General features: G+C 37.4%; 1 protein-coding gene across 3 annotated transcripts in view; it reads right to left on the minus strand.

The window, feature by feature from the left end:
- CTNNA2 (catenin alpha 2) overlaps positions 1-15,325 on the minus strand; it is a 519,575-nt gene that overhangs the window by 461,293 nt on the left and 42,957 nt on the right. For all 3 annotated transcript variants that reach the window (XM_088133180.1, XM_088133181.1, XM_088133182.1), the window contains exon 2: positions 2,778-2,884. In XM_088133180.1, the coding sequence (XP_087989306.1) occupies positions 2,778-2,879 (102 nt within the window). In that variant the 5' untranslated portion in view covers positions 2,880-2,884. The remainder of the gene's footprint in view (positions 1-2,777; positions 2,885-15,325) is intronic.

The following is a 15,325-nucleotide window of genomic DNA, read 5'->3' on the forward strand; positions in this document are numbered from 1 at the left end:
CAGTCACTCATGCCCTAGTCACCTCGTGGCTTGACTACTGTAATGTGCTTTACATGGTGCTGCCCTTGAAGACCACTTGGAAGCTTCAACTGGTCCAGAATGCAGCAGCAAAAGCAGTAGTGGGCATGCCTCCATATATCCATGTAACACCTCTACTTTGCAAGCTGCACTGGTTGCCAGTTTGTTTCCAGGTGCAATTCAAGGTACCAGTTGTTACCTATAAAGCCCTGCATTGCATAGGGCCTGGTTACTTGAGAGACCGCCTGTCTCCCTTAACATGCCTGGCTGATTTGATCCTGTAGGGTTGGTGTACTCCGGGTTCTTGGATTAAACAGTGTCATCTGTCGGGACCCCAGAAGCACACCTTCTCTGTAGCAGCACCTGCCCACTGAAATGAGGTTCCCCCCCCCGAGGTTCAGATGGCCCCCACTCTGCTGTTGTTTAGAAGAGCCATGAAGACCTGGCTCTTCACCCAGGCCTTCAATGAGGGAGAATGAGGCTCCTCACTTTACCACACCTGCCATCTTCTTTTTTATGTTCTATTGCAATTTCTTTGATTGTTGTGAGCCACCCAGAGTTGTCGTTGTTGTTATTTAGAGATGGACAGACAGACTTCCATCTATTACCATTTTTCCTCTTGACAGTCATCCAGTTTGTGATCGTTTGCAGGTAACTTTTATTGTGACAACTTAGGAATTTGAGTTATCATTAGCTACAAATTTATATTTAAATCATTTATATTGCAAAAAAATTAATTGTCCTTTCACAAACTGACCATGTCTTATGTTCATCTTCCACCGCACTTTACAATTTTATATTCTACAGTTCTGGGAAAAAGTATTCACTTTTCAGTTTTTATGAATTTCTGCCTGTATTTGCCATCAAATGTTATGATAGCTTTGTATAGACCCTACAGATACGTAACTGGAGTGAACAATAACACCAATGTTTATTATTTGTTTCATATATTTCATAAGCAAAATCATCTGGCATGCAGAATGGTAGTGTAAAAAACTAATGACCCCCTTTGATTCAGTGTTAGAGGCAACAGCTGTAACCAAATGCTTCCGGTAATGACCCACATGGCTGTACAGGAATCCTGCCCCATACCTCCATGGTTAGCTGCTTCAACTCAATGATGTTTGAGGGTGTTCTGGCATGAACTGCCTGTTTCAGGGCTTGTCACAACATTTTTACAGTGTTCAAGCCCAGACTTTGAATTTATTTTTCCTTGCTTGCTTTCTTGTTTTCCTCATCTTGCTACACAACTCACTTATGATTAAGCTTCAGCTGACAGGAAAAAATGGCCTCATATTCTCTCATAGATACAAAACAGAGTTTGTGTTTCCTTAAGCGATAGATCCAGGTCCTGAGGCAGCAAAACAGTCCCTAACCATGGCACTACCAATTTCCTGCTTGAAAACAGGTATGAGGTTCTTAATGTGGAATGGCAGTGTTTGATTTCTGCAAACAATGGTTCCACTTTTGATTATTTTGACCATAGAACATTTTTCTAGAAGTCTGGAGAATCATCTAAATGCCTTTTTGGCAAATTTGAGATGAGCATCAATGTTTTTCTTAGTGAAAAATGGTTTCTTACCCAATGCTTTTCTGATGCTGGTCATAAACACTGACTTTCAACAAGGCAAGAGAGACCTGCAGATCCCTAGACATTGCTCTGGGGTTCTTTTTAACTTCCTGAATTATTGTACGCTATACTCTGAAAGCGATTTTGACATGATGCCCACTTTTGGGAAGATTCATTACTGTAAATTATTTTTAATCATTTTCGGATGCATAGGCATTAATTTTTTTATCATGCAGATCTTCAGAAATTCCTTTTGTGCTGGGAATTAACACAGCCTCTACAGTTATGGGTAAGAGCTTCCCTGTGATCAGGGAAGCCAAAATTTGTTGGTCCAAATCAGATCTGAGATTGTCTAAAAAAATCCTCACACAAAAAGCCCTAGTAACCACTTTAACTGAATTACCAGCACCAGAGAGAATGTACTTTTTCACACCAACACATCACATGTTGGATGACTTTATGAAATAAATAATATAAGCACCAAACACTGGTCTTATATGTTCACTCAGACTCTTTATATATCAGTAGGATCCACATAAAGCTATGATAACAGTCAGTGACAAGTGAGACAAATACTTTGCCACAATATAGATACCTTCCTTTGATCATAATTTCATGTCATTCTTACAAAAATAATTCTAGATAAATCCATCTTCATATAGGAGCAATAGTTCCATTCATTTCAATCTTATAGAATAGGCTTGAAAAAAAACTGGAAGCATCATTTACTTTATGGATATCAACAATTAAATTTGCTGAAGTATTTTAATAAGAGTTGGTACAATTTTATTAGTAAATCTTGAAAAAAGTCTTAGAATTTTATTTTCAAAGAACCACATAGATCTCCCCATCAATCTTTTTACTCCTGAATTATCATCTCTATATCTGCATATGACTAGTTACAACAGTGAAAATCTGACAAGTCATATCCACTCACCACACACAAAATAATTTTAAGTATGTTTCTATTTGATCCAAAACATGGTTTACTCTTTTTCAGAGAACCAAATGTTCAATGAAGCTTGAAAAATACACAGAGTGCAATTAAAGTCCTTATTTTACAAACCTTATCATTCTTGTCATAAGCTGGCAAACGCAACTGCAATATAAACACTAATTATAAATACATATGTCATGAAAAAATATTAGCAAACAAACAATAACACATAAAGCTGCACTAACAATTTACCTGTGTAACTAGTGGCTCCAATAATCTCTCCACAGTTAGAGTCCTGATTTCCAAACTTTTGGGATCCCATTTTAAAATGATGGGTGAAGTTGCAGAAGTCATGCTCTCTAGAACAAAAAGATAATGAGTATTATAAATCATACCCAGAGCCATGTTTCTATCTGAATTTTAAATCAGATGCTACCTTGATTTAAAAGAGCTACATTTACAATGGACAGCATGTTCAGCAGCTACTTCAGAAATAGCTCAGTATATTGTATATTAGGTAAAATATATAGGAGTTCCAAAGGATATCCATTAACTGGATTTATTCCCTCATGTGTTTTTTCTACTCAGCTTCAGCATGGAAAATGTGAAAACAAGGTTTATGAATATTTTTAAAATATTTTCTATACACATTTTATTGAACTTTCAGATACTGAATACACTTCAGTATTTTCTATTGAAACACACCTCTGCAATGGTGCTCTAAGAAACAGCCTGAAATTGTCTGAGAAAAAAAAAATTAATCTAATTTATGAGCTCTTAGCTGATTTATGTTTTTACTCATCAAGGAGAACAAACTACCCTGGGGCCATAGAAATAAAGCTCATCCCAGTTTCTTAAACTTCATTATGGCTAAAGACCAGCACAGAACAATAAAATATTAATATTAAAAGTAAAGAAATAATATGATGCAGAGGAGCAACCTATCAAATAAAGTCAAGACTGCCCTAGCAGGTACTAAAACCCAGATAATAAGAGAATCAAAGCTATAAATCAATCAATCAATCAATCAAAGCAATAAATAAATAAATAAAAGCAATGAATGAATGAATGAATGAATGAATGAATGAATACCAAACCTAAGTAGGAGTAAAATGAATAATGAGTGGATAAAACTAGAACCCAGTATCTTGCAAAACAGGCAGTGCCACATAGTATTAACATTACTAGTATTATTCAAAAGAGTACTTCAGAAGGCTTGTTAGCGCACATCCAGTTCCTTCAATGGCTGTCACTGCTTGACTGTGCAGATGTGTGCATGATCAGAAAAAAAAAGTCCACGTCCCTGCAGACAGTCAGGAGGGTTTTTGCAATACAATAACCACGTGAGCTTGCTTCCAAAGGATGTAGCTGCTTTAAGGATTCAAGGAGGGCTGCCTCACTCATACCAGCATCCTTTGCCAAACATTTGATTCAAATACTCTGCACAACCTTACAAACTCTTCCTAGGCAGACAATACCTTTTCTCTACAGCGAAGGACTGCATTTGCACAACATGAAAATGGTCATAATAAAACTCTAGTAACTTTAAAGGTAAAGAAGTTGCAATTTTGAACAGAAGAATTCAATCCTTTCACTGCAAATTATTTCCCATCCAAATCACTCAGTCTTGCTGGCCCTCCACTTGCCATAGAATCCAAGAATTTTATTGCAGCATAATAGCATTTTTCTTCCTCAAGGCACTCCCACTAAATTCCAATTTTATCTAGTTATTGGGTCCAGAGAGCATCCTAAAACTATAAAGAGAATCATTTAGAAAGGATTAAAAGCTCTTTTGTCACACTGTTCACATCATCATGATCTTCTCATCATATATATCAGACTTTGTCTGCAAGAGGTCCTGATTACCTTACACTCATGTACTGAAGGGAACAGAACAGCTTGTGCCCATAGAAAGTTTTTCTAAGTATTTCTGAGCAGCCAGGAAATGATATCCTTTGGGCCTCCAATATCAAAAAGAAAATAAATGTACCTGCTTTGATTCTTTTGAAATCACTCTAACTATTGATTCAGCCCTCCCTAATGATTCAGCCATTGTCACCAAAATTGCCTTGTAATACATAATATCTCAAGCTCTTCCTTGACTTACAACTTTGCTCCTTACCTCATCAACTAATAATCTGCATCTTTATCCTTGATCATGACTTTACATTATTACAAAATAGCTTGCCAGACCAGTGCTTGATGGCAGGTATACCAAGAATATTTTGCTTCTATAAAATGTTGAATCAAAACATATTTTTCCCACTTAATCAGTGAGGTAGTTTCCATATTTTTCAAGAAGTACAGGTTTTGTGACTGTCAGCCCTTTGAGGTGGTCCAGACAAGAAACACCAACCATGAATACTAACACTGCCTTTACTGTAAGATTACAGTAACAGAATCTTGCAAGTCTGAAAGTATTTCTCCCCTCCTTTACTTTTACTTTCCAGAAAACTAGGGAGGGTCCCTTCTGAGATGCTTCCCACATCCCTTTTGCTTCAGTGGGCCGAGATATCTTTTGCACGACAGTTGTCTAGTCTGTGGCTCTTCCTCATACCATTACATACCATTATATCAACCTTCTCCTCTTCAGGAGATCCCCTGCATTGTCAGGTGTATCAGATAAATGTGTGTGCATAGGAGTTTCACAGTTACTGTATATAGAAATATGTAGATATCCACAGAAATATACATTTTAAATACTTTTTACAAAAGTATTAAATAACAAATCTGTTGCTTTGTAGTGGTTGTGATAGCAGCTTGTCATAAAGCAGAAGAAACAAACTTGACTCTTCAGATTTGTCATAAAATGTACACATCTATTCATTCAACTGATTGAATATGCTTATTCTTCCTCACAGCTGGTCCAGAATGCAGCGGCATGGGCAATGTTGGGCATGCTTTGATTACTGCCTTGTAAGTTTAACTGGTTGCCATTTCCAGGTGCACTTCAAAATGCTGGTTATCACCCATAAAGCCCCTCACAGTGTAGGACAAGGTTATCTGAGGCACTCCATCTTGCCCATGGTTTCTGCCCATCCATATTCATTTATTTTGTAAATCGTAAGTTGCCTGAGATCATTCTGGACTTGGGGAGGCCCCAAAATCTAATAAATACCCTTTCCCAGCAACTTCATAGAGATATTAAAAAGCAGCAGGGGGAGGATCAAGCCACACACAAGTGAATAACCCCTGCTCTAATCTCTCCTATCAGCTACTGGTAGAAGAAGAACCACTGAAGCAGCTTCCACAATGTCTCCACCATCCAACTTCATTCAGCACTGTATCTAAAGCATCCTCTCAGTGTGTAAGTACACCGCCAATGCATCCTTGGATAACTTCAATATGTACTGTAAATTGCTGTTAGTATTAAGATTTTCCTTCAGTCAAAAATCCTTCTATAAATTAAAATCATGAGGAGCAGAAAATATTTGCCCTCTTTTATGTGACAACTCTGGAGACCTTAATTCAACAGACTGAATTCTACACAGTAATCATATAACAATATTTGCATTAGTTTTAGATATTATAAACTTTAGGTTGTTCTTTATGGCTGATTACTGGCCTTTAAAAAAAATCTAAAAAGCTGCTTTAAAAAAAAAATTACCACAATGTTGATCTATGTAGCATCCATTTAGTTCTTTTAACTCATTGTTCTTAAGAGGTGAAGGTGAATCTAATATGAGTTCAACACCAAAGTGATAATTAAGAATAAGCAATCAAGTAACAACTAGTAAACTAGGAAATCAACTATCAACATTTGGAAAGAGCAGAACTACAGAGCTGCAGTTGAGTTGTCCTTGACAAAAAAGACATCCATAAAGAGATATTTGTGCAGCAAATAATTCTAGCAACTCTGCTAGCAATACTGCTGTAGCTGGGATGATGTATTGGTTCTTTTTACATAAAAAATTACTTAATTGGCCTCAGCTTTGGCTGCAAGCTTTTTAAGATTCATGGCAGTAGGAACTTGTCTCACCAACCAACTGCTCACTGGGAAAGCAATAAATTCCACATTAAGCCTAATAGCTAGAAACCTTCTCACCACCATCTCCAAAACACACCCAACATTTCAGTTTATATCAATTATGGATGACAAGAGAAGGAAGATGGCAGCAATACATTGGGTGCATCTTGTTTAGATTATTGCTGTCAGAAACTTTGATAGAGATACATATGTCTGTTACAATGACTGAAGGGGTCTGGGCCTCATCAAATACCATCATAACCTAAGAGGCCTTGGAAATTTGCTATGTTGTTAAAGAGACATAAACTGATTATTGGGAGGCTGGGAAATAAACTGAAGAACATGTTGCCATATTGCTTGTTAATTTCTTCCAGTGCTCTTGATAATGCTCTCTGAAGGGGGAAGCCTTTGCCCCAGTGAACACTGAACAACAGCAACAACAAAGAAATGAAGATTGACAGGATGCTCCTACAGGCATGCCACCTCCCCCTCCCCCAATCCTGGCACCTCATAAAACATTTCAGGAGAATTATTTTTCATGGTCTGAAAGCACTACCTCCCTGATTATCTTTGCAAAAGCCACAGCTGCTATATCATTTCCTGTAATTGTAGATCAATGTGCTTGCCACAGATGATATCAGTTTTCAATTAGCAGAATGAATGACAGTTCCAAAGCTGCCTCACATCCATAGGGAAGACTACCCTTCTGTATGAATTCACAATGGTTAGGACTGTTATGGATACTGCAATAGTTTCTGCTTCTTTCCATGCTATTACAATGTCATCCAAGTCTCCTTTAAATGTTTTTGAAGAGCCCTTCCTCTTTCCTGCAGATAGTACTCAACACATAGCAGTCTTTCGGTGGCACTCGTTTGGCAGATGAAGAATGTATCCAGCAAAATGTACTTCATGCACCTCACAATGTCTTGTAAACTATATGAAACATTTGTTTGTAGAGACTCATCATTAGAAATATAATCATTCTAACTGATATCAAGAATTTTTCATAGGCAGTGCCAGTAAAATACATTGAGCTTTTGTGCTGGGTGATTTTTCACATTTTACTTGCATAGTTTACTTGCATACTTACTGCTTTTGGCAAAATGGTGTTGTGAAATGAGATTATTGTTGCAGTGTCAACCACTGATGTAGACCAAATTGGATGCAGGCACAGGAATCATGATGGCCAAAGAGTTAATTCTTAGAGTCACCCAGGAACTGACAATTTTGGAAGATTACAACAATCCGATTTTGATTCACTTGCAGCTACTGACTGGAGAATAAATATATTTGGATTCTGTGATAATCTAAACAGTAAGGCAAGGGTCTGTATCACTGATGGATGTGTATATTGAACTAGGCATGTCAAGAATCTGGAAAGCTTTGTTGTAGGAGCCATGCCATTAAAATGTTTAAATTGCTGTCAGAATGATAAAGACTACAGTAATAAACCTGTCCAATTAATTTGAAAGAAAGTAACAAATAAAGCAGATGGGTAAATGTTCTAGTTCAGAGAAGTTACAAAGTTAGCTTCAGCGCTAACTCAGCATCATGAAAAATCCTATATTTCTATACTGTAACTGTACAACATTCTACTCTTTTGCCATCTTCAGAATTTTTAGATGCCCTAAAACTAGGGTGCTGCTATAATTGAAGAAGAAATATCCGCTATCTCATTTGGTAAAGCTATACCAAATTGTTCTTTTACTTTTTTGTTTTTGCTATAATATTGTTATTAAGGATTTTGATTACAATTGCAAAAACGAATACAAATTAAACTTAAAGAAAGAAAAAAATAGTAAGAATGAATAAAAAGTGCAAGATGAAAGAAAAAGAAAGAAAAAAGAATATGATAAAGAAAAAGAAAAAAAATAGAGAAGTGACTTCCACCTTCATTGCAACACGTACAGACAAATTTAGTAACTCTTCACCCTCTCTAAGGCTATACACAGATATTTTACATATTTTTACATATTTGTAAAAATATGTAAAAAGTAACTCTGGATGGCGTACAACACTCAATTAAAAAGAAAACCAATAAATACATATAAAACAGTCATTATTAAAACTATAACAACAATAAAAAGCACACAGAACAAGAAAGGACGATGATAACCACAGTAAGAGGGCCATCACAAAATCTCCCGTCTCTTCATCTCATATTCCCATCACTTATCTATAAGCAAATCCATAAAATACCAACTTTTCAATTCTGGTGTCAGCAAAAAGTGTGTAAAGGGCTGGCAGAACTGTGCAAAAAAAGTCTTATTTTAACCTTGATCAAATACACCAACTTTATATTCCTTCCTTTTACTTCTATCAATCTTAACCTTTATTTCATTTAAATATTATTGTAGGATTTGATTTCTCTTCAACTCTTCTTTATCCCATCACAGAGACTTCTTTTGTAGATCCAATAAGGAAACATTTTCCAGGTCATTCTCTTGGTTTATCATTTGTATTTCCCCTTTAATTTTTAAAACTTCAGCCAGTTTCTTTTGTATATCCAATAAAGCATCCTTTTCCAAATCATTCTCCTGGCCTGTCATTTGTACTTATCATTTGTTCTACTTCTGGTACTTTCTCCATCTTGTCAGATAAAATTTGCTCCACATCTGTCATTCCCTCATTAACATCTTTTGGACATAACCTATCCATAGAATCAGGCATCATTACTGACAGTGTTGATATTGTAGCTACTAATTTCTGGCTCCATTCTTCAAAGATCTCCTTTAATGTTTCCAATGTTATGACATTTTGTAAATCCCAGTTAACAGACACCAAAAGCAGGCTTGTACTTTTTCTCTTCTACTTAGAATCTTTAGTTCCCTCTAGTGTCCAGTTTCTAAATCTTTTTTTTTTTTATCCGCACTCAATTGTGACCGATTCTGTGGTGACTGTCTGGCTGAGTCCCTGCAGTTTTCAAGGCAAGGTGCTTCAGAAGTGGTTTGCCATTGCCTTCTTCCTAGAGCAGAGCCCAGCTGGCGAGCACAGAAGGCGGGGTTTCTGTTGCTTCACGCCTTTTTGGGGCATGCGCGGCTTCCGCGTTACCAGCAACTGCTCCCGTCTCCTTTGCAAGGCGCCACCAGCATTCTTCCTCCCACCGGGGTGAGAGTACCCATTTATCTACTCACATAAGTTGTCGAGCTGGGTTGACAGGAACTGGGGAGGAAGCAGGAGCTCGCTCTGCTGCGCGGAGCTGGGCTCGAACCGCCGAAGTATCGACCATTTCTGGCCGGCAACTTTCAGTGTTATTAAGCCAGTGCACCACCGCATAAAAGTTAAACTTGCTTAACTTTGTAATGAGCCAAGGTAGCCAAAATAATTATGGTTCCCACGAGAAGCTATTTATTTTTTATAGTTAAATTCCAAAATCTTGCAGTAAAAGTCAATATTCCAAATTTAATTGGACCCTTAATCCATTTGTAACTTTCTTAGATCAAAATCCTATTTAGCTTTTTGCTGTTTATTTCAAATTCTTAAGTTCTTAAGCTTGTAATTAATTTTTCTTTTGTTCACAGTTGAAGCTAAACTCACCCGGAGACTTTTCAAACTTGTCATTCTGAAAGTCTCTAATAGCTTTAAGATGACTAATAGGCAATTTCTGAAAGTGATTAGAAAGTAAGGCTTGCAAACTTAGTGTCCTTTTAAAAGACTCCATCGCAGTTGCGAGCAAGATGACTAACCCCTTCGTCTACCAGTGCTCAAACCCACAGAAGACTGCTCCTGTGCTCTCCTCATGAGAAGCAGCCTTTCGGAGCATATGTGGGCGATCTCCCATCCTGTCCTTATCCAAAGTGGTTCTGAAGAACCAGTCTACTCACTGATTTTTTGGTCTTTGCCGTGATTATCGGTTCCGCTTTTGTTGAGATGTCTTCAGTTCGCCATGCCTCCCCCAGAATTCCATAAAGCTTTATTTCTGACTTGTCAATACTGCTACTACAGGAAGTCCTCAACTTACAACCATTCATTTAGCGACTGTTTGAAGTTACAATGGTGCTGAACGAATAATGGGTATGACCGTCCTTGGAGTTCCGGCTGTACCAGCACCCTCACAGTCACAACCTGGGTGCTTGGCAACTCATTTGCAAGTATGACTGGTTACCAAGTACCCCATGATCACATGACCATTTGCAACCTTCCCTGCTGGCTTCCCCAGTAAGTCAATGGGAAGCCAGCAGGGAAGGTTGCAAATCACTGGGGTAAGTCTCCCCCACCCACACACCCTCCCCCAACCCCTCTGCGCTCGAGCCACACCAGCTACTCGTGCACCCCCACACAGCCTCCACAAATCTTGCCAGGTGTCCCTTGCACCCACACTCACCTTCCTTGAACCATGCCTCACCACCACACAACCTCCCTGACCTGCGTGGCACCTCTTGTGCACCCTAGCCCATGCATCAGCAGCTACTTACTTGCCTGCTGGCCTGGGATTTGCAACGTCCTGCCGGCTTCCCTAATTACTTTGGTTGGGGGAAGCCAGCAGGAAGTTGTCTCACCTAACAACTGTGGGACGGCAACCAGGACTACAGGGATCTGCATTGGTAAGCAGTGTGGTTGCACTTTATGACCGCATCACTTAGTGACAGAAATTCTGGTCCAACTGCATCATAAGTCAAGGACTATCTGCAGTTATAAACGCAAGAAATTTTTAGTATATATAACCTAATAAAATGACATTAGAAAGCCCCCACACCCCAAAATTCCAAATATGCTTTAATTCCTGAATAGTATACGGTTAGTATTATTTTGCTTTCCATACAATCTTTTTGTTGCCGCATACTCCGGTGGTTGAGACATGGCAACTGGACTTGTTTTCTTTTGGTCTGATACGTTTCAGTGCAAAACGTATCAAACCAAAAGAAAACAAGTCCAGTTGCCATGACTCAACCTCCAGATAATTTCACCTGGATGACTGAGAATTTTCATCAACATATTGCTGCATGCTATATTTTGGGCACATCCTGGAGAAGATCTATTTACGCGGCTGTTAAGAGTCAACACAATCAGGCTGTATTTTTGCTAGTGAACTGATATATTTTAATGAAATACTTTCCCATCTGCATAAAAGAATGTTCAGTTGGTAAGCAGAGCTTATCTCTTTTTTGTACACTGAGCATACTTTCTATGAGTAAATTGCTCCAAGAAGCTTTTAAAGAGCACAATCTGTTTCTAAAGAGATCTGTGAGTGTCCAACTAATTGCCCATCTCATGGCTGGATACCAGACAGTAGCATATAATTAGATTCTCTGGACAGGAAAGTAAAAAGGTCACAATTTTCATCTTATATATTGGTTCTAGAAATAGTGATGTCTGTGCAACAAATTATATTTCTTTGCATAAAGTGAGTAGCTGCCTTTGTACTTAAAAAAAAATGTTTTGGCTCCAAGGAAATAAGTAGCATTACTATATACTCACAGTTTAGCCAATAATTTAGATCAGGCCTAATTAATTCCAATTTTTGTTCATATTCCTCTAAGGCAAGCTTTCACTTGTTACTTATCAAATCAAATACAGCTTTTGAGACACATTCTGTCATATACTATAGACTTCATACCATTGCTCTTTTTTACATTTTAACCAAGTAATAGAAACATACAGTTCAACACACTTCTAATATATTCCATGGTGAATGATTAGTTGGCTGCAGTTCTGCAAGCCTGCTGGAAGGAATCACTTCCAGCAGGCTTGCAGAATTATTGGAAATATTTCCAATTAATATTGGAAAAAAGTAGAAACAAACAAACAAAATTAAAATGAATTAATTTTACTTTAAGTATATATTTATCTAAGACCATTTTTAAATAGTTTATATTGATTTTTTAATAGTTTATACTGATGTCAAGATTCTGTTCAACAAACCCAACATTTTTACAACCAAGAGGATTATTTTGATTAAGTAAATATTTTCTTCTTACAAATCCTGGGTCTGTGTCAAGACTTCTAATACACATAGCAGGAAATAAAAATATGTTTTATTCCTTAGGAATAATGTGATTCCTGAAACAAAGTAATCTATTTATTGTCGAAGGCTTTCACGGCCGGCATACGATGGCTGGTGTGGGTCTTCCGGGCTGTGTGGCCGTGGTCTTGAAGTTTTGTTTCCTAACGTTTCGCCAGCACCTGTGACCGGCATCTTCAGAGTGCAGGAGCACAGACAGGAGCAGTTCTGCTGGGCACAGAGAGAACTGCTCCTGTCTGTGTTCCTGCACTCTGAAGATGCCGGTCACAGGTGCTGGCGAAACGTTAGGAAACAAAACTTCAAGACCACGGCCACATAGCCCAGAAGACCCACACCAGCCAAAGTAATCTATTTCTTTGTCCCTGGACTTCCCCTAGCTTCTTGGAATAATTCCAGCCATTTATCTGAGATTATCATTAAACTGGCTACAGAAATTGCTTCATTCAAATCTTGAAAATGATGAAGATCAACTTTCCAGTGCTATTCTCCTCAAGAGCTAATGTAGCCATTCATCAATGCCTATAAGTCTATATACACACAGTAGTATTTAGCTCAGCAACAATATGTTGTATAATTTTAATTTTTTGAATTGAATGAAATACAAATTAGGTCAAATGTAGAAAAAAATGCATGAAGGGGTTCATTATCTTCACACTAATTGCTTTTGACCCACAGATACTTCTGAACCTTGACCAGTTTTCAGGGCAGAAAATTAGAATGACTATACTATCTGATAAGCATTAAAAACTTTAAAGAACATGCAGACTTAGAAAATAAAGAAAGGAACAAAAGGTAGGAAGCATTTATCACTCCAGGATGTTTTCCACATTTAAGATAATAACTATATGAAATACCACATGGATGTCCACAAGTATTTCAAAACTCAGTTGTATTTTAAGAACATACGGAATTTGCCTCTACTGATACGGAATTCAAACAGAAGAACAAAGGATGATGGAGACTGCAGTTCCAAGAAATGGAAGCTATATTATATGTCCCAGATAATAGAGTCATTATCACAATTACGATACTATGGTTAGAAACCTTAGCAGACTGAAAGAATTAACAATGCAGTTTAAAGGAAACTAGAGGTATCCATAAATTAAGATAATTTTTTTTAAAGTTCCAAAGTTAGAAGCCTTAATATTTTATTGGGCATAAATGAATATATTAACACTCGCTTACCCTTCAAACTACTAATTTATTTAAATTTTGTGATGTAGTTCTCCAATAAACAAATGCTTACAACACTTATTAGCTCTATTCAAAGATTAACAACTTAATATTGAAAAGGCTATCACGTTCCAACTTTCTTTTTCAGAGATCTGATAAACCTTCACTTTAGATTTGAATTATTTGCACTGGGTGTTATCGTTGTATTCTGTTGTACCTCTTCCAGAGTCTATTTGGACTGGCTCAGGCTATAAATATTGTAAAACAAAATAAAATAGGTTGAGGGATGAAATATTAAATAGTGTCTATCTTCTAATATTTGGACTTTGAAGAACCAGGATAGGAAAAGCATTGATGCATTGGAACTCTGCTGTTAGAGAAGACTCCTGAGAATACGCTGGACAGCCAAGAAAACAAACTGATGGATCATTAAACAAATCAACCCAGAGTTCTCACTCGAGGCACAAATGAGCAGGCTCAAATTATCCTACTTTGGACACCTTATGCGAAGACACTAATGCTGGGAAAGGTGGAAGGAAAGTGAAGAGGAGGACAACCAGCAGCAAGGGGGATGGACTGTTACAGTGGCGATGAATGCACCATTAGTCCTGAAAGAACAGGTTAGGGATAGATCGTTATGGAGAAAATCTATCTATGTGGTCTTGATGGCACATAATCAATCAATCAATCAAACTTCTAATATTGCTGAATATGAAAAGATTAAACATTATGCTCTTCCTAGATAACATTAAGAAGGTTCAACAATGGAGATTGGCATTTGGTACAATGAAAAATTTGGCTCATGAAAGGAATTTTCAATATTTTATTAGCTTGAACCATTTTTATTCTTAAATCTTTGGATGAAGTCCAGAGATCCTTTCATAGTCCTGCAGAAGCTGATTTTTTTCTATTATATATTCCCGATATAATCTCTTTCAGAGGACTGAAAATTTTCCATGCTTGTACCTATCCCTGCTTTATTATTTATTATGAGTATTTGTATGCTGCTTCAGTCACCAAACTCTAAACATCTTATACCTGCAGACTGCCAAATTATTATTATCTTATTGTTTCTTTTCAAATGAAGATGTCCCTAGAAAAGATTGTCTTTTTTTTTTTTTGTAAAAATAACCATCCTGTTAAGCTACATATATACAGCAAACTAAAAGCACTTTCTCTCGCATAAAAGGAAATATTTTGGGATTATTTAATCTGGAAATATTATCTTGAAAACTAATAAATGCAGCAGTTCATTAAGCAAACAAAAGAGAAGAATAAAAATATTTTTCAATAGTTCAATGCATAAAATATTAAAACCTAGTAACCCTTTAGAAACTTGTGCTTCAAATTCATAAAATAAAAATGGCAATCTACTACATGAAAAGCTATTGGATGTAAGGGAAGGCATGTGCAAGGAGGATACTGGAATGGAGAATCAAGGTTATCAGGAGGGAGGGGGAGCATTCCTGAGCAGGCACCTCCTCAGCCCACAGGAAGACCGTGAGAAGGTGAAGAAGCTGAGACTGGCCCCTCCCTGGAGTCTCACGGGGTATAGCCACTAGTTGCTTTAGCATAGGTTTAGTCTGGCTAGATTCTGTCTATTAGGTACAAGCTAATAAAGGAACTATACTGGTCTGGACTGCCTCGTGGTCATTCTTCGGCTGGGCCTGGCATTGGATGACATAATCATTTCAACTT

The sequence above is a fragment of the Python bivittatus genome, unplaced genomic scaffold (assembly GCF_059951505.1).
Source record: "Python bivittatus isolate LINGU-HERP-01145 unplaced genomic scaffold, Pbiv_v1 ctg000070_np1212, whole genome shotgun sequence".
NCBI classification, from domain to species: Eukaryota; Metazoa; Chordata; class Lepidosauria; order Squamata; family Pythonidae; genus Python; species Python bivittatus.